The 18950-nt window shown below is 43.1% G+C and overlaps 1 protein-coding gene across 2 annotated transcripts in view; it reads left to right on the forward strand.

Moving 5' to 3' along the window:
• LOC128712028 (protein phosphatase 1 regulatory subunit 12A) overlaps nucleotides 1-18426 on the forward strand; it is a 64627-nt gene extending 46201 nt beyond the window's left edge. The window contains exons 8-18 of one of the 2 annotated variants that reach the window (XM_053806922.1): nucleotides 93-338; nucleotides 600-836; nucleotides 1070-1720; nucleotides 2283-2448; nucleotides 3435-4490; nucleotides 5149-5664; nucleotides 5740-5790; nucleotides 16087-16220; nucleotides 16310-16400; nucleotides 16467-16556; nucleotides 18307-18426. In XM_053806922.1, coding sequence (XP_053662897.1) covers nucleotides 93-338; nucleotides 600-836; nucleotides 1070-1720; nucleotides 2283-2448; nucleotides 3435-4490; nucleotides 5149-5664; nucleotides 5740-5790; nucleotides 16087-16220; nucleotides 16310-16400; nucleotides 16467-16556; nucleotides 18307-18426 — 3358 coding nt within the window. The remainder of the gene's footprint in view (nucleotides 1-92; nucleotides 339-599; nucleotides 837-1069; nucleotides 1721-2282; nucleotides 2449-3434; nucleotides 4491-5148; nucleotides 5665-5739; nucleotides 5791-16086; nucleotides 16221-16309; nucleotides 16401-16466; nucleotides 16557-18306) is intronic. The other variant, XM_053806923.1, reaches the window with a different exon arrangement.
• Nucleotides 18427-18950: the final 524 nt, after the last annotated feature.

The following is an 18950-nucleotide window of genomic DNA, read 5'->3' on the forward strand; positions in this document are numbered from 1 at the left end:
GACTGAATCATGCCAATAACAACATCACACCATACATACCACAACACATAATGCAACAATGGTTACAATCATGCGTGTGCAACCGATCATAGGTTCTACCAGAGGTATGCAGAGCTGCGAGCACGAATACAGGCTAACTCATGCCCTCACACTATCCTACCATCGACGCCTATTAACACTAAAACCAGTACTGCCTCCAACAACAACAACAACAACAGCAGCAACACCAATAATAATAACAACAATACTACCACTACTACGGCGTCGACGCCGACAACAAACATTTCGTCGTACCTGGTGCAGCGGTCCGCTTCACTGAAGGATCATCGGACATTAAGGTAACGCAACGATTATTCTTAAAAGATTATTTTTTTTCCTGTTCAAATCAAACTACACGTCTATCTCATATTCTAAGCGCTTGGTTATATAGCATATTCTCATTGCTTTGTAAGATTGCCCCGCGGGTTATGCTATTCTCTTAATCGGTTTTTGGAATGATTCTGGATTAATTTATGTATGGCGAATCCCCTTTGATAATCCTTCGATCTAAAGTTTTGCTATGTAAATGACTGTGCTTGTTTTCGTATTTATTTTCGCAGGAAAACAGCCAGCAATTTGGTCCTGGGAAGCACAACAACATCACCATCGTCAGTGACCGGACCTACATCCGGCATACCCACCAGCATTGTGCCTCCAACAACCGGTACAGCCACTGCAGTAAGCCAGGCAACGAATAACATCAGCGGTAACGCTACGGCCACCTCGGGCGCCGTGTCCCCGCCGACCAGTCCTTCCGGAACACCGACAACGACGCCCACTGCCGGACAGATCAGGAGGTAAGAAAGGGTATAGTTAAAGTAGAGACAGCGGGTTGATGCGTTATGATGGGTCCACAGAAGAGATTTGCGTTTTGTTCATAGATGTGAATGTTCCACCTTCACCCTCATATCATTATGTGTAATATTTTATTCCACAAATATTTTCATGCAAATCGTGCGTACATTTCAATTTCGTGTCATACCTATCTGTACGTTCGCGCGTGTTGCCAACGTGGTCATCAATCTAGCAGTTCCATACCAACACCAATCACCACCAACAACAAGAAAATCATGTCCAACAGCAACACTGATAACGGTGGTAGCACCCTGTTCGGTGATCGCTACCGGAAGCGGTACGAGGATCAACCGGAAGTGGCGCGCAAATTGCCACCAGTGGACAACAACACCGTCGCCGATCATACGTCCACTTCCGTTCCCGAAGCTGGCGCCAATCGTACCGATCACACGCCACACGATGGCACATTCACATCCAGCAGCGGCAACAACGCTACTGGTACCGGCACCGATACCAACAAGAATCATAGTCTGTTCGAACTCAATCGCAAATACATTGAGCAGGCCCAGAAGACGAAGATCAATAATGAGCGCAATAAATTTCTCTCCTCACTCAACGAGAAGAGACAACAGCAGCTCCAGGAACAGCAGGGACAGTCAGAAGATGGACGAGTTGGACGAACGAGCGGTACTGCTGGCAAACGGGAAGCGTCACAAGAAGAAGCGTCGTACGAGGAACCGGCGGAAGTGAAGTTGATTATACCATCGTCCACCGCAGCACCGACGATGGTGGAAGCATCCATTGCACCCTCGGCGAACACACCGGTGACCAGCAGCCCATCGTCAAACAAACTGTCACCGGGAAATATTTTCAAAAACTTTTTCAAGTAAATGCAACAAAACACAATCGATGGAAAAACTATGTCCTCGATTGTTTATGGTGTTGTTCTAATCAGTGTTGTGTGCATTGTGTGAAGACAGCGTGAAACAAATGCGATACGCTATGATTCGTTACTTAAAACATCAATATGTACCATTTGATATCCTTTTCTTGACTGTGTCTCATTCACGTTGCAGATGTACTATAATGTTTGCCAAGAATGTTTTTCGGATGTCAATTTTTTAGCACTGGTTTTCCGTTGCATGTGCAGTGCCGAATTGTGCGAATAACAAACCCCTTTCCTTATTGAAGTTTTGCTATTGTTGTAAATCGCAATCCTGGAATAATACCTGGCCTAACCAGACAGACCTTTTAAATACCCTCATCTCACCACAGAAAATTCCACCTTTCGTCTATGCTTCATCATAAAATGTACTTTCCATAGCTTTTATATCATATTTTGTTTTTTTTAATCATCTGCATAATTAACCAGTGTTTTCTTTCAATCAATGTATTTTAATAGCAAGTCTAATATGTGTATTTTTACGTTTTTAATAAAAACTTTACAGATCATTTGTACCACCGACGCGGGATGAAGAAAGCGAAACTCAACGAAAGGCTCATGCTAAGCGCGTCCGAGAGACGCGTCGCTCGACCCAAGGTGTCACTCTGGATGAGATCAAGAGTGCTGAGCAACTGGTCAAGAAGAAGAATGCTTCAGGATCCGGTAACGAAGTAAGTGCCAAAAGAACACGTCATTCTTTGTGAAACATTTAGAGAAAAGGAAATTTTAGGTGAAAATCCATCATAGGTTTCATCACATTACTGTTTACAAAAAAAAAACAGGATGTATAGAGTTGCATAGGTATTCATTGCATTCGACGTTTGTGTTTATGAGGGATCTTGCTTGAGAGTTATAGAGAATAAATTAAAGGCTTTTGTTACATTACTTAAGAAGAACCTTTAGGTAAGTAGTATTATTAAGGATTTACAATACCTCTGTTATCCATATTTTACAGTTTAATGTGTGGCAGGTGTTTTCAAAGGCTTTTAAAAGTTTTTTTTTTATTTTGTTCGCTTCTGTTTGGTTTTTGTTAATAACGCTGTTGGTTGCGGTGATTAATTGGGTTTGTGAGATATTTACATATATCTTTCTAGCATTATACGATGGTGTAACAGAAAATATTTCGAATGGTTTACATTTCTCTACAGCATTGCAAGATTTTCGACTCGAAAATTAAGGTTACGTAGACTTCGTAACCTATAACCTATAACCTTAAGAATCATTCCAAATTTGCTGAAGGATTATTAATCTTTTTTTTCTACATGATGAATCTTGAAGTTGTAGAAGAGCTACGATAACGTTTAATTTTTGCTTCTCTAATTTTAGACTACAAGCAACTTTGCTGTTGCGTATAGATTAGTAATAGACTTCCAGTCATAAACCAGAACATATGGCATTGCTTGCCTATATGCTTTTGTTGGCTTTTACAAGCACGCATTAACATTCTTCACCTCGTTCACTGGCACATTCATGTTAATATGCATTTTCCAGCAGAAGATGTGAAATTCGCAGTTTATATTCCGTGTTAGGATCAACGATATTAAGCGTAGGACATGTTATATTAAGGCAAATGAAATAAGTTGGCTTTCGAAGCAATGGATGCGAAGAAATCATGAATGTACATAAAACATTCCTATATCAACTCTGACATTAACAGAACGATACAATGGGATCAGCGACTGCAACATCAGCAAGTACAACAATCACGTCATCATCACCATCATCATTATCATCCTCTGCATCACCCTCATTCACCAACAATGCCACAACGATATCGGGCACCGCGTCCATCAACGATCGTGTGCCGTCGGTTGGAGAGATCAGTGATCGACAGCAAAGCGGTAATCATGCTGCGGAGAGCCCTGGAAAAGATGCCAACAGTGAAGTGAAAATGGATGACGTTGCCGTGTCCGCCAGTTTCACGATAGCCGCACCAGGCACGTCTATCGAAGATGGGGGCGATGGTGGAGGAGGTAGCCGAAGACATCGCCGAAGTGTGAGCGGAAATGGCGAGGAGGAGGATGATAGTAAAGTGACAGTGTCGTATACTCTAAGTGCTCCCGTACGGCAAAGTTCACCCAGTCCGCGGGCGTCAGCGAACAACTCCAAAGAAAGCACCGTTCCACTAGCAGGAAGTGATGTTGGTGGCGATGTTCCTGTCGTATCGGCAACGTTCCATGTGCCAGCGGTGACCGATGCGGAGGGTGTTGCGACCACTGCCACCATCCGAACGTCCGCAACTGCGGGTGGTGTCGTGAGTAATAGTGATAGTAATACCACCTCCACCATCACCAACACCACTTCCAACAACACCACCAGTGCATCCTCTAATACCAACCACAACACAGCCGCAACCTACACTAAACGTTCACTGTTCGATATCGATAATGCCAACTCACTAACATTGGCCGAAAAGCTACGCCACGAGGCAAACAAGTATGCCATCGCGGCAGTAGCGGATGGCGATCTGGACAGCCATCTTGCCTCCCGGGTGCCAAATAGCAATAGCACTACTAATAGTGGCGGTGAAAGTAACAGCAACAGCAGCAGTACAAACGCACTTGTGGACAATAGTGTTGTGAGTGCTGCTGCTGCTGGTTCTGCCGTTCCGCCGTCTCCGACGCTACGGAAGGCGGCGGATTCCGTGACAACGACGGGTGTAACAGCGGAACGAAGGCCCTCGTGGCGGTTGAAAGTGGACGGTGGCAGCAAGGTAAGCGTTGTGTACTTGCATGTTGTGTGTAACCTCAACCAGCTCGATAGTAAGCTGCTGTAGCTTTGTTCTACACTGTCGCATGTGTTTGGTACAGGGGGGATAGAAATATCCTTGTACGTATCATGCATAACGTTAAGTTTCGTTGAATATGGGTTTTAGAGTTAAATGAGTGTGTTTTTCTTCTTAAGAATTAGGCGCATGCACTTGCATGTATTATGTTTTGCTTCCGTTTTAGTTGTGTTTTTATTTATAAAACGTTCGGAATTTTATATTATAGAGTGAAGGATTTTTAAACAAAGTTAGTTAAATACTAGCGAGTATATCAGTAAATATGTGTTAAGTTGGATAAATTGAACTCATACTGTGATAATTTCCACATTAAGCATGAAAGTACAGTTTATTGCGATTATAATTTATCAGTAGAAACGTTTACTTTATTGGAGTATTGTAGTTTTTTAATCGATCAGTGTTATTGAATTAATTGAGACACTTATGTTTGTGTTTAAACATAGACAAATCAAACTGCTACACTATTTATGCGTTATACCAGACACACTACAAACTGGATAGGATGTGTAGAATATGATGGTTAAACTCCACATCTTTATTATATAACAATAAGTTATTCATGCTTTTCTTACACGTCTGTTTGCAGTTCAAACTGGAAGATGCGTCCACACCGAATGCCGCCACACAGTCATCGTCGGTAGCGAGCGGTTCGGTGTATGAATCCGTCCCCGCTACTCAGGCAACAGAGCACGGTTTGACTACTACTAAGCTCACCTCCTCGTCGGCCCTGGCTCAACGAAGGGCACAGCAACAGAATGGTGACACCACCACCGCAGGGATGACAGGTTCCAGCGTTGCCGGTACCGCCATCGGTTCGCGGCCACTATCCTCATCGGGTCTTACCGCTGGCGAACAGTATAACCGCGTGCCTGGAAGCGCAGCAACGTCTGCTGGAGAACAGACCACAACAGCCAACAGTGGTGACACTAGTCCACTACACCATCTTCGGCGACCACCAAAGTCGACCACGGGCGGCGAAGAGAACAAGGAGAATGACAAAGAGAACGACAACCGCAGTACGGCACAGGCGACGCAGGCGGTTATCCAACGGCGCCGGCGACAGAAGCGTCGTTCGACCGGTGTTGTTTCTGTAGGCATAGAGGTAAGTGTGACAAGATAGTAATATCGAAGTAAAAGGAACAATTTGTTTTAACTTTAATTAATTGGTATTTTTCAGGATCTTGATCCTGACAGACAAGATTCTCCTGTCGATGGTGATGAAAAAGAGGTAAGTACACGATTTCTTTCAATTTGTCATGTTATTTGAGCAAACTCGTTCGGAAGGATTAGTATTACTTTTAGTATTTTAGTAATAACGTTTTTTTCCATGCGTTACAAGCGCTTCGCGCGTATAATAATTTATTTTTATGAGTTTAATTATAAGTGCTGCAATTCTATTCGATTTTTATTGGCTCCCGGTCGCGTTTTGAAATTTGAAACGGTTCCGTCTCGCGTATTTTACGTGAAGGAAGACAGACGGACGCCAATATTTTCATAACACATGTGATGCGCTTGCCTGTCCGTCTATCGTTTTCCTGTGACATGTGGAAATCCCAACTAGGTTCCGCACTCTAAACGACGTCATTCAGTTTTTGGGTTTTTCTTTTCGAAAACCACCATGCGCCTCCATCGAGCATACAAGCGAGATCTGACCTAACTGATCATGGGCCTTTAGATTAAAACGATTGCGCCTTTTAATGAACTCCCGGGTACGATGCGTATAAACCAAACCGTGCAACGCGACGGACTGAAAGGAGCACTGTGTCAGCACAGGCTGGCGATGATATATTTGCTATAAAAATAGAGTCAGACTTGATTTCCTCTATGAACTCGAGATGTGGATACACTAGAGCGTAGTGTTGGTAGACAAGCGCTTTGTCCTTTCGAATGTGACAGTTTTAATTTACCACCTGCCTTTCGGATTTATGACGAGGATATAAGCAAGAGGAGGGTCGCCGTACGGGAGTTGCGAATAAATGCACGCTTGTCTAATTACCTGTTTATTTCAAGTGGATGTTTTGTGCACGTCAGGGTAGATTGGAGCTGTGTGCAATGTTTTAAAATTGACCAACAATCAGTTGCATCTACACGTCCCCAACACTTACACTCTTTTACGACTGCATCATCCGTTCCAGATGGCCATAATGGTCATGTTTACGAGAGGGGGATAGTAAAGTTTCTTGACCTATGCGTGGACATATGATGAGACATTTGCGGCTTGTACCCGTCGTTATTTTATCAAAAGTGCGCGGGAGGGTGGCAACGCACCGAACCACGAGACGGGAAACACCGTCTTAGAATAGTGCAATGAACTACGTATGCTCATTTATAGCAGACAGCGCAGTGAACACTTTCGCTTCTTACTTTGCTTTGGAGCTGTTCTAAATTTGTCTCCGCTGAACGTTCAGGAGAGTGCCTGCTGTCCCATTCTATCATCTGGTCGGATTGTATAAAGACTGTCAATCCAGACAAAGAACTGTGAGTTTCGTAGTTGTCAAGATTAGTGCCAGGTTAAAAAGGATTCCCCGCTACAGATGGAAAAAGTAGAAATACAGTTTAGTCATCAGTAATGGGTCCGGTAAACTGATGAGAAATAGCCATGAGACTTAAATAGCGTTCTATTTTCGGTAATATCGATTCTTATTTTTAGCCTAATTGTCAATCGATTTGTTTTTTTTTCTATGCTAAACGGACCGTCGTGGCATTGATCATTGTTTTCTGGTGACTCATTCGATGAATCAGCGAGAAAGGTAATTAGGACGGAGCCATCCCCACCAGAGATTGTTACTTAGTAGAGAATTTAACAAAGGTACTGAATGTTTGACGTCAAAAATTCATGGTCTGACTCTTCGCTTCAAGATGACATTAGCCATTCATCGCCTCAAACGTTGATGGTGTTGAAAGACTAGGACGCGAAAGTGGTTTCCGCACGCCAGTAAGTGCAGTCAATTCTATATAATTATTCTATAGTAATTTCGAAAGACAGATTAAATAGAATTGTAGTAGCATAAATAACTCCTACGAACTGAAAAAACAATATATTTCTTCCGGGGGCAAAAAATAAAGGCAATTTTTTCCTCTCTAGTCACCTGACCTTGTTTAGCGATCGATCGAACGATCGAATAGCAGCGTCATGTAATACACTTAACGATCGGATCAACCTTGCCAGATGGAAATCGTTTCTTGCAATAGCGGTGGAGACGCATGGTGGCTGGTATACTGCAAGAGTTCCTTTCACCACGTTCGCTCAATTTCAACTACTGTTTCAAAACAAATTAATCGACACAAAACAAAAAGTTGCTAAGGCCTAGCTTAGTTTGCATCATTGCGTCTACATCCAGAAAGGAAGGAAATGGTATTGATTTTCGATTAAACTGACTTTGTTGTAGCATTCCTTCTGGTTGCTACTCACCGAATCATTTCACTACCTGCTGGGCTAAATATAGTTATAAGGGGGGGGGGGAAATGTGTGTACATCGTGCTACGGAAGACAACCCCGTACACCGCTAGCCAGGCACGAATCACACGATGGAGAGCGCAGAATAAGGGAAAATCGGCCGTGTAAGTCGATCGGCTTTGAACCGGGTCTTGTGTTGCAGTGGGTGTACGTTACATGAAGTTAAACAGACCACTTGTTGTCGGTTCGAGACGGGTGCGCCGTTCTGTTTCGCTTCGCTACGAAGCATTTGACTGCGGAAGTTTTGCGGAACTAAGCCAAATGATTCCTTTTCGACCGTTTCGTTACGTTTGTTTTGTGGTTGTAAATGAAGAAGTGTATCGCTTCTCTGTATCGTATCGTTGGCACTTATCCATGAGTGTTTTAAAAACCCGTCGATACCACTTAAAAATAAAACTCTTCAACAACAACCCATTTAATTGAGTTAAACAAGACACAATTAATTTAGCATTGGCATGTCTTCATTTCGTCATGCTTGCATGAAATGCATCCAAACGCGTTAAAAACGTACGAATGTTTTTTTTTTTAATTTCCGACGCACATTATTTAACCCTGAACGTAAAATACCTCCAATGCGCACCAAATGATTGATGAGCGTGCCTTCAATCAACAGTGTGCCATTTGCGTTACTGTTTTACACGTTTCCTCTTTTTTTTTTTGCAAACCAGGAAAACACGGCAAACACAGCTGCAATTGCAAAGTTTCTTCCTTCACAAACGGACGAAGACGGCGCATAGCTATAGATCTTTTCGTTTTCATCCGCATAGCCATGACTGCATGAGCCATTGGGCGGGTTCCCAGTGCATCATTTCTAAATTTAATCCTAGAACACGACATACACACCTACCTCATTCACTCCCGTTTGGATTCCCGTTCTCATTGTGGAGCGCAGGAAGGTGGCCACTAATATAAATACACACATACGCACACACACACACACACGTCCATTGAGGTGAAAGAAAAGGTTTGTGTGAGGTGTGATGCAGAATGAAGCCAAATTCTTGCAACCGACCCCGGTTGGAGCTTCTGCTCAGCCAGACGTTCGGTGATCTTTGAACACAGTCGGGGGCTGTGTATGTGTGTGTGTGTGTGTGCCAGAGATTTGTTGCGTTTTACCGGTTAGTTGGAAATTGTACCGAATCTTTGCGGTGGATTCAGGGGAAATATGGCTGATTTTTGTCGGGTTTATGTTCCCTTAGAATACCTTGTAAACGAACACCCGCACGGACAATGTTTATTTGTGCATCGGGTTAAAATCGGAAAGATCTTTGTGTTGTGTAGAATTGTAGGCCGTTTTTTTTCTCTAAACGGCACGGAAATATAACGCACTTTTACCTAGCACTCGGCGTGGCAATGTCCTTGGACGTTTGACGTAACGACCGTTTTGCCGTTTGGATTTGTGTCGAACACACATCACTCAGCTCAATGCTCTCGCGCCCAACGTCTGTCATATATCTCTGGCGATCGCATCGTGTGTTGCACGGTTGACGGGCCTGTGTGCGACCCCCCATCCTCGGGGGGAGTGAAAAGATGGTGTGTTGTGCTGTCGATAATCCTGTCGCCTGTATGTTTGCTTTGCGTCACCCATGTAACCTCCTCCTGTCCTGTCCGGAAGGGATGTAACGGGTGGGGAAGAGTCGTTTTGACACAACGCGCTAACCTCCACACGCTCGAAAGTGCAGCATTTAGACAGACACATGTGTAGATAGTTGTATTATTTTTTTTCCTTCGTCCAATCCTCTAACCTTGACTTCCTTTTTTCTGTGAGCGGGTCCGTGTTTAATGTTTTGTAAACTATGACAACACCCGCTCACAAAAACGCTCCGGAACCGGATCACGTCGAAAGCTGACCGCCGGCAAACTTCACACCACCGAACCGCCGCGGTTCGGCTGTTTGAATTTAAAAGCAATTAATGGAATGCCCGACCGTGAAGTGCGGGCCGCGGTTTTTTTTTTTGTTTTGGAGACGCGCAACACGGCCGGTGGAATCAGCTGGGATATTGATTGAAGACGGTGCAGATGGGACGAAGGTTATGCGTTTCGTATGCCACCGGAGGACGCTGGTCGCTGTGGCCCTTTTTGCGGTCGAGGCCACCACCAGGTGTTAATGGTCGGCATCATAAATTCTTCTCCTTCGGTTGCGGATCGTACACGCCAGATTTCAATCCTTGTTGGGAAGTGTGTAACGCAAACTTATCTGCTTTTGTCAGCTGTCATTAACAGTGCATGCCAATGGTGAACTTAATGAAGATTTATGCGATTGTGTAATTAAGATGGTGCGGCCATTCTTGATCTTTATCTTCAAGCAGTACCACTAGAACTAGTGAAAAATCGAGAAAACGTACCTCAAAAATTAATAATCCAGTGAGTGATTTTAATCCCGCGGCCCAAGTTAAGTGGGAAATCCTACCGATCTTCTACTGCCGAATAGATTAGTTACACTCACGATCGTGCTCACTCTCTTTCGAGACCGAAATGAGTGGTCTTGCGCTTGTTCTCTTAGCGCAAAAAAACACGGTATCTGGTAACTCTCACGTTTAACTGCGGGCCAACCGTTTTGTGTTCGGGGTGTGTTACTCCTTGGTTGGATGTGGAAGCCAGTAGTCGATCGTTTCGCTACTGACGTTCGCCGTATCGCTGCCCGTTGCACACCGAACCAGCCGAGCCTACGTTATCTACGGCGCCAATCGAAACCATAATACGCGCGTCACCATCTGTTATACGGTTGTGGCTGTATCTTACCGAAGTGAGTGCATTGTCATAGGTGAATCTTATTGCTGTTGCCAACTTGGTGTGCTGAGCGTTGAATAACGAAAACCGAAAACGATCTGCGTTATTGTTGTTTGAAGTTTTAGAACAATTGTTTCGTTTTTTTTTTTTGCATAAAGTTTTTGAACGAAGCCAGGGTGAAACGTTTTGGCTGAGAAGAAAGAAGCAGTGGGAAGAAAAAACACCATCAATACATGCTGTAACACCAAGTGAAACATGTATCGGTTGTGGGTCAACGGCAATGTGAGATCTTTTTTTATTATCTGTGACCATATATGGCGAATTGATACCGAACGTGCGAATTGTGTGTGTGTGTGTGTTGTGAGGTTGCATCGGGCAAGAGCAAACCCGATATCAACGATCTCTCTGCGCCCGCATCGTTTTATACATTCCATATATACACCGAAAAAGGCAAAACACCTTCCCTTCTGGGCTGGCAAATCGGGCAGCTGATTGGCGTTCTATCGAAGCGCGAATGAAATCGTTTGTCGTAGCGCTACCAGTTGGTGAAATTGCAACAGATGGTTGGTTTTGAACACGGTATAGATCTGTATTGGCGTGAAGAAAAGAGTAAATTCTATCGAATGAAAAAATAAATTTCATTTTTTAACGGATTTTTTTTTTCTTGCACAACCTTTCTGGCTCCGATCATTCGAATGATCGGTTAGCTGCTGCTGTTTTGGGAAGAATAAATATTTACACTAGCGTCTAGCGCTGGAATCGATTTGAATTGCGGTTCGACCCCGAAGGTGGATGGAACCAACGAATGGATCGGACGTTGATTAATTTAACGTGCAAACAAGGTGGCGGAGTTGTTCTTTGCCTGCTGTTAGGAAAAACTCTTTTTTCATAAGATTTTTGTTTTACTTCTGGCATTTTTATTTGGAAAAACTGATGTACTGATGAGCTGGATGTAAATGCTTCGTCCTATGACCCAATCAGACCCAATTAAGCGCATTTAGTTCGGCAGCGTTCACCGTTGATTGTTTTTCCCGGTTGCAGCAGTTCGTGATAGATGATGCCGATGCTGGTCCCACCAAATACTCATCAAAACTTTCGTACTTTCGTTGGGGTATGGCCGGAAGGTATCCATGATTTTGTGTTACTAAACCTCCAGTAAAGCCGTCAATTGTTCGTCTGCGAACGTTTTGGGCCTTCCTTACCGTTGAGCGTCCTCCGGTTGTTTCGCCTAGAGCATCATCTCCGTAAACATTCACAATTTCTCGATGCGCTTCGGCTGCCATTTTCTGCGATCAAACACAGAAACAGCAACACCTCCCGCATATGACACTTACTCCGCTCAAAATCAGACATATTCAAGAAATAAGAGCATTTACTAGCACGAAGTAGTCACTCATCTGTTTACACCATTTGATTATCTCATTCCCAAACTTCATTTGTTGACGTTTTTAAACCTTCAAAATCGCGCCACAGTTCTGCTGTGCCCCATCGATTTCAAAACGGCCGTTATTTACTTGCGCACCTATTTTTTTTCCTTCGTAGTTCGTAACCCATTTCCAAGTATTACGCGAAAAATGCGTAATAGGATTTAAAAATTCGACCGAATTCTGCTGGCAAATTGCGGTGTTTTTCTAACCGCCCCACAGCGAACTAGTTGATTTATGTAGGCCGGCCAGTATCTTCGCTCCAAAAAACTAAATAAATCCTGTGTGTGTAGTAGTGTGCGTGTGTTGGTGTCCCTGTTTACAAACATGCGGATTTGATCGGCTTATGCGAGGAAAGGCAACGCAAACCACGAGGGAATAAAGGTGCCAATTTACCAATGGAGATAGATCTTCATTTTATTTCTCTTCATGATCACTAATGTTGATACGAAATTGGATGTTTTGGCAACCCACGTGTACGGTCAATTTGTCAACTCGAATGCGGATACCCTTTTTACTACTATTTATGCCACTGTCTGCAACAACGTTACGCATTGTTTTTAGTTTTGTTTTAAAGCACTTCCATTAATCTTTTTGCCGTCAGTCATTTATTAAACGTGCGTACGGCACAACTTTGAAATATGGAACATTAAAATGTTTACCCTAATTTGTCCTTCCTTTTTGTGGAGTTTCACCGCAAGCCCCGATATGTGGACACTGGGCAGATCTTTAGAACTTCAATGTTTAATATTTCCCCCCTCACTTCGCGATGGTGTGAATGAAGTGATGTGTTGAAAACACCGCGCTCAAAATCAGCTTAATGCGGTAATCATTTGTTATTTTGGAAATGCATCTCTCTAGCTCCGTAACACGCAACACATGGGGTGATGATTCCATGACTAATTTTAGCTATCGGGAAGGTGGAAGGCAAGACCATGTCAGCCTCTTGTCGTCGTCATATAACCCCTGGCAGATCATCGTTATGACGACATTCGTCCATTGGCGAGCCGAATAATCCAATGACCGCTATTTGCCGCTAATATGCCTGCGCTTGGTGGTGTCTTTTGGACATGCAACGTTTAAACTAATCTCAGATTTCATCGAAGAATCGCGAGATACCGGGTTGGTGATCTCAGCTAATGTAGGTGATGTCATTTTTGCCAGTAAAAGAACAAAGTTCTTGATCTTGTGCTGTAAGCTCGCTCGATTTAAATAAACAAATATTTTAAAACAATAATTAATTAATTTTGTCTATTTGACATCAATACTTAACAGTGGGTATCAATTTTTGACAGTAGGCAATTTTTCTCTCGCAGTCACCATTTTTTGTTGCTAAGCCACGAATGTTTGTTGCTTATTCATGAAATACTTTGTTTTAAATACAAGTTTGTATGTACACAATATTTAGCGAAAAGCACTGTTTTTTTTATTCAATTAATAAATGACAATACATTTGTTGTGAATAAGGTGTTGTACAGTTTTATCGTAAATTTTACGGCACTCAAATAGCCTTGCAAGCGTTTTTCAAGTTTACTGGTGACACCCGATAAAAATTCAATTGTATTCATTGACAAATTAAATCCAACATCAACTTTAATTGTTTTTCATGTTTTTCTTGACCTAATTCTATCCAATTTTTCATACATATGAGATCATTAGAATTTTCTGCCTACGTGGTGTACTTCCCAACTTGAGACAAAAATTGGTGATCATGAGAGAAAAATTGATGCTTACTGTCAAGTATTAGTGATCGCGAGACAAAAATTGATACCTACTGTACACTGATCAAAGTTTGTTTGCTACGAGACAAAAATGCATGCTTCAGAGATAAAATTTAGCGGCAACGTCTGTAAAGAAACAACCGTCTCAAAAAAAAAACCAGTGGTCCAATTGCAACAAGGACCAATTACATTTATGTGCAACTTGCTTGTCAATCCAACCGAAACGATGCACATTCGGCTGCATTTTTGTGCGATGCATTCCTTCCGATTTCCGCTTCCGCATGCTCAGTGAAAGTGAGGTTAAAAAAAAGAAAATAGAACAGTTTGTCGGCGTCGTTTCGTTTAAAACTTTCCTCTCGCAAAACAACATTGCGCGGTTTGGGTCCCGGTTCGGTTGCGCGGTGTCGTAAAATGTCGATTTCACTTTTCACCATCCGTTTGGGCGATCGTAGAATGGAACCCCCGGGGGGAATTTGTGGAAGAAACGTCACATGTGCGTGATGTGGATGTCTAAAAGGAAGTCATTTGGAAGAGCCGTTTGAGATCGATCGGGTTGCGCTAAATATAGCTTCCGTCCACACAGAAGCTGATGTCCGGCAGCGGTGAGAATAGGTTTACAGTGGAAGCGACACGGATTGCGTTGAACAACGGAGAGTGTACGAAGAATAACCGTCCCTACCGTGACGATCTCCACCCACTTTCCGATGTGCGCTTGTTGGAGAATGGCCGCTCTCCACCGTGTTTATAATCACGGTGACCTCCGTAAGCATTTGGGGAGAGTTTCCGACCGCCTATATTTAAAAATCATCCCGTGGGTTGTAGTGTCGGCCAGTTGATGTCCGGGAAATTGCGCGAAGCTAGCGGCGAGCAGTAGGCAGGCTAGTGAGCACCGGTGAAGGTTGTTTTTACGGGTTTTGCGTCGTCGTTCCATCCGTGCCGACGCGTATGTCAACCTGACCTGGGAAGATCATTACGGTGACGCTTCAAACAACAATAACTCACGGCTTGTATTTTTTGCCCCCCCACGTGCCATTTTGCCAGCGTGACGCAAGTTGAAAACAGTGTACTATTGAGAGTATGGAGGCATCAGTGGTGTTAGTAATATATTTATTCTTTATTGTTTAATTTGTTGTTTGTCGCGTCGTCGGGTGCAGTACGCACGAAAAATCTATTCTGAAGGAATTATTATTCTTATCCCAACGAGCAATGTCCTTCCGTTCACGCTCGCGTACGGTTCAGCCGATAGTGACACGGCGCGCATCGTCCTTGACACGCACGATCACACCATCGTCCGTGAACGGTGTCACTGGACCATCCGCGCTGGCATCGAGCTATGCCGGACGGTCGTATACGGGGCCGTCCGGTATTGCGGGTAGCTCGTACGGAAGCAGTGGCAGTCCGCTAGCAGGCAGCAGCTACAGCACATCTTCATCCCCGTACGGAACGACCGTGTCAACCAGCAGCCCTTCCAGTCGCTCACTGCTCGGTGCGGGCGGTACAGGTACAAACGGTGGTGGCACGTACTTTGACTACTCGAACCTATCCCGGCGCGACTCGTACGGTGGCAGCAACAGCAGTCTCGCGTACAAATCACCTTACAAGGATAAGGATCGGTATGGTAGTAGTGTGGGTACGAACAGCTACACAACATCGGCTGGATCGACGGGATCAACGTACAAGGATCGCTACGTTAGTCCCTACACTAGCTACGACAACGGCATCACCACAGCGAGCCTAAGTTTATCCGGATTAAAGCGCCATCACCATCTCTCCAGCAACGGACTGTCGGGATCGAACACGAGCTTAAACAACACCTACACACCCTCGTACGGCAGCAGTTTGCATGCGGGATCACACCACCACAGTGCCGGCGTTGGCCGTAGTCAATCATTGCGTGATCACGAACGCCGAAGCCGAAGCAGGACCCGTGCATCGCAGGCTGCTAGTAGTGCGGCGGCCTTGTCCAGCTATCCGTCAAACGGTTCCCTGTCGCGATCGTACAGTACCGCGTCGGTGCAGAGTGAAGGATATGAAGTAAGATTTTTTTTGGGAGGGTTGTACAAATTTACGATAATCTTCCCGGAATGAGTTTGCTCAGCTAAATTTCCCATAACTGTTGTCTGCTTTATTATTTGTAACACAAATTGTGTATCATTTACTAACTTTATGCATTTATACCTATTACACACTAGACTGGCTCGGAACGGGGTCGATCGCGCGTCGGTTCGACAGCCTCCGAGTTGGACACGGCTAACCAGCCACAGGATTCCAGCCGGGAAAATGGTGGCGACTGTATCGACTACAAAGCTCTCTATGAACAGGAAAAGTAAGTATTTGCTCGTTTTAAGCAGAATATAGCAGCTGGCGGAACCGAATGAACCTTATCTTATCCCCATGCACTCTTACTTCTTCCAGAGCCGATAATGATAAGCTTAAGATGGCACTACGAAAGAAGGATGAGGAGGTGGTAACGCTTAAGGGCGCCCTTGACCGATTTACTACAGCGGTAAGCCTAACGTGTGCAAACAATCTCCACGTCAATCTGTTCACTAATCGCGATGTACTGTTTTAGACCACCAAAAACAACTCCCTGTCGGAGCTGGAGAAACGCGAACGGCGCGCCATGGAACGGAAGATGTCTGAGATGGAAGAGGAGTTGAAGGTAAAGTCAGCTTTGTTGTACATGTTGTTGTTTTTTTTTTGTTTTCTTTAACGTTTCTTTAACTACTTCTGTTTTTCCCCTCCCGTTACGAGACGAACGGTTCCTACGTTTTCCCTTGCGTTTCTTCGTGTGTGATTGTCAAATCCCGAGGGATTTATTACAAGGGTGGCAATTTCTTCGTTTTCGTGTTTTTTTTTTTTCGTTTCGTTTATTTTCTGTTCCTATATTTGTTTGTTTTTCGTTTCTGCATATAGTTTTTTTTTGTACAACTTTCATGTTCCTTTCGCTGTTTCTCTTAAATGATTCTTTCCAAACCGTGTTCGTCTCAACATACTTACCTTTTAAATAGTATTCCGGTTTTATTTAAATACATTTATATAATTAACATAGCGTCATGATTTTTTATCGTTTCTTTTGCGCTTTTGCAAAAGCAAAACACTAACACATAGAGCAACATATTTCTGTTATTAGTTTTGAAAAACACATTTTAAATCACAAATAGTAGTTACCACAGTCAGCCATACTATCACATCAACATAACAACAGCAACTACAATGAAAACAACAACAACTATTCATCTTTTCGTTTAACTAACATATACATGTGTCACTAACACTTACCAACATTACGAGGATCAACTGATGGTTCACCTGATTGTAACGGTTTAATCCAACAAAAATGGGCGAAAAGCTTAATACTGTGCCGCGTTCTAACAAATGCATATGTTTCCTTTCGTTTTCTAATCAATTCTCCGTTCGCAAACGTTTACTCGTGCTGATAGAGATAATAGCATTACTGGAACGTTTATGGATCGATCTTCTGTTTGTTAAAATCGTTGTTCCGATGTTGTACTTTTCTGTGAACAAAACTATTTCTCTCAGTGGAAACACGTGTGGATATTTTTAATTGTAATCAACCAAAATTTTGTATTAGACTACATTGATTGGCGCTTTGAATTTTGAATCAAAATTGTCTTAACGACAGCATAAGTCTTTCCCTTGTTCATATAAAAGTGTATTGAATAATTCTAAAAGTTAATTGATGTAAAGAAACTTTCCAGTTAGTCAACAACCAAGAAGCAAAAACCAAGAAACAGTGCGCTTTGCTTCTTTTGCATATTCGGATACCTTTATCTTACTACACTGAAACTTATTAACCGAACGCTTTTACCCATGAACAAATTCCAACAAACTTACACATACGCACAACGCTCCACACTTCAATTTTCCTTGTTTACTTGTCACATCGTTTAACATGTTTCTATACTTAGTGTTGTGCATTATTATATGCGCCTTTTTCATTACTCCCCTTACCATTGTCAAGTTTCTGTGTTTTCTGTTTGTCCATCGTTTTCGAGTTCTTGTTTCCTACCTGGTTTTTTTTCCTATGAAAACATGATGTAAATCATATTTATGGGACATAATTCCCAATTTCAGCGTACTACAGTTTACAGAACATGCAAAATCTTAACACAGTGCAATAATGTATTAACTTCATCGAACCGACCTGTTTGTTTCATGATCTTCTTTTTTCTCTATCTTTTTTCTCTTTCTCTCTTTTTTCTCTCCTATTCAATTTTGCTCTTCGATGAACCAATTTCGTGTTTTAATTCCGTGTACCCGTACCATGTCTACATGTCTAAACTGTTACTACCGCGGGCGACTACTTTCAATCTGTTCGTTATGTTCTTTAACCTATTTTTAAAAAAACGGAAACCATCTTGTTCTCCACTCTCACATCATACGCGTAGCTGTTGCAAAAGTATAAAACCGAAAACGAGCGGCTGCGGGCCGAAAATCGGGCACTTACTCGTGTAGTATCGAAGCTGACCACCTCGGCACAGAACCAAGTACATGCCAACAAGCAGTAGCGACCGTAATAACATGCAATCGTTTGACTAACTGGATACGTTGTGGGCACATTTGCTTTTCTTGTTGAAGGACTATAGCAGGGAACTTCTGTGCCAACGAAATCTTAGTCTAGATAAACATTCTCTCGCTAAAGTGTAGCGAGCGGGTATGGTATCATGCACCAACGAATCATCGACAATGTTGCATCGAACTTACCTACACCCTCTCTTCGAAAAACGTACACCAACTCACACAACCAGGAAAAGGAATAATCAAAATTAGTGTAGACTGGGCTTCTTAATGTTGAACGGCTGCTGTACTGCTGTGCCACAACAGTTAGTGTAGGCGGTCGGGAAAATCAGACCGTAACATTTCACTATATTGAAATCGTAACCTAGCATGAAATTATACATGCATCGTGCATCATCGCGATGGTATTATAGCAAATGGAAAGGGAACTTTGTTACCATTATTAAAATCATCACATAGTTACTCAAACTACACACACAAAAAAATGGTAGATATTATGCGTTCGGATTAGGCA

This window comes from Anopheles marshallii, chromosome 3 (assembly GCF_943734725.1).
Source record: "Anopheles marshallii chromosome 3, idAnoMarsDA_429_01, whole genome shotgun sequence".
NCBI lineage: Eukaryota > Metazoa > Arthropoda > Insecta > Diptera > Culicidae > Anopheles > Anopheles marshallii.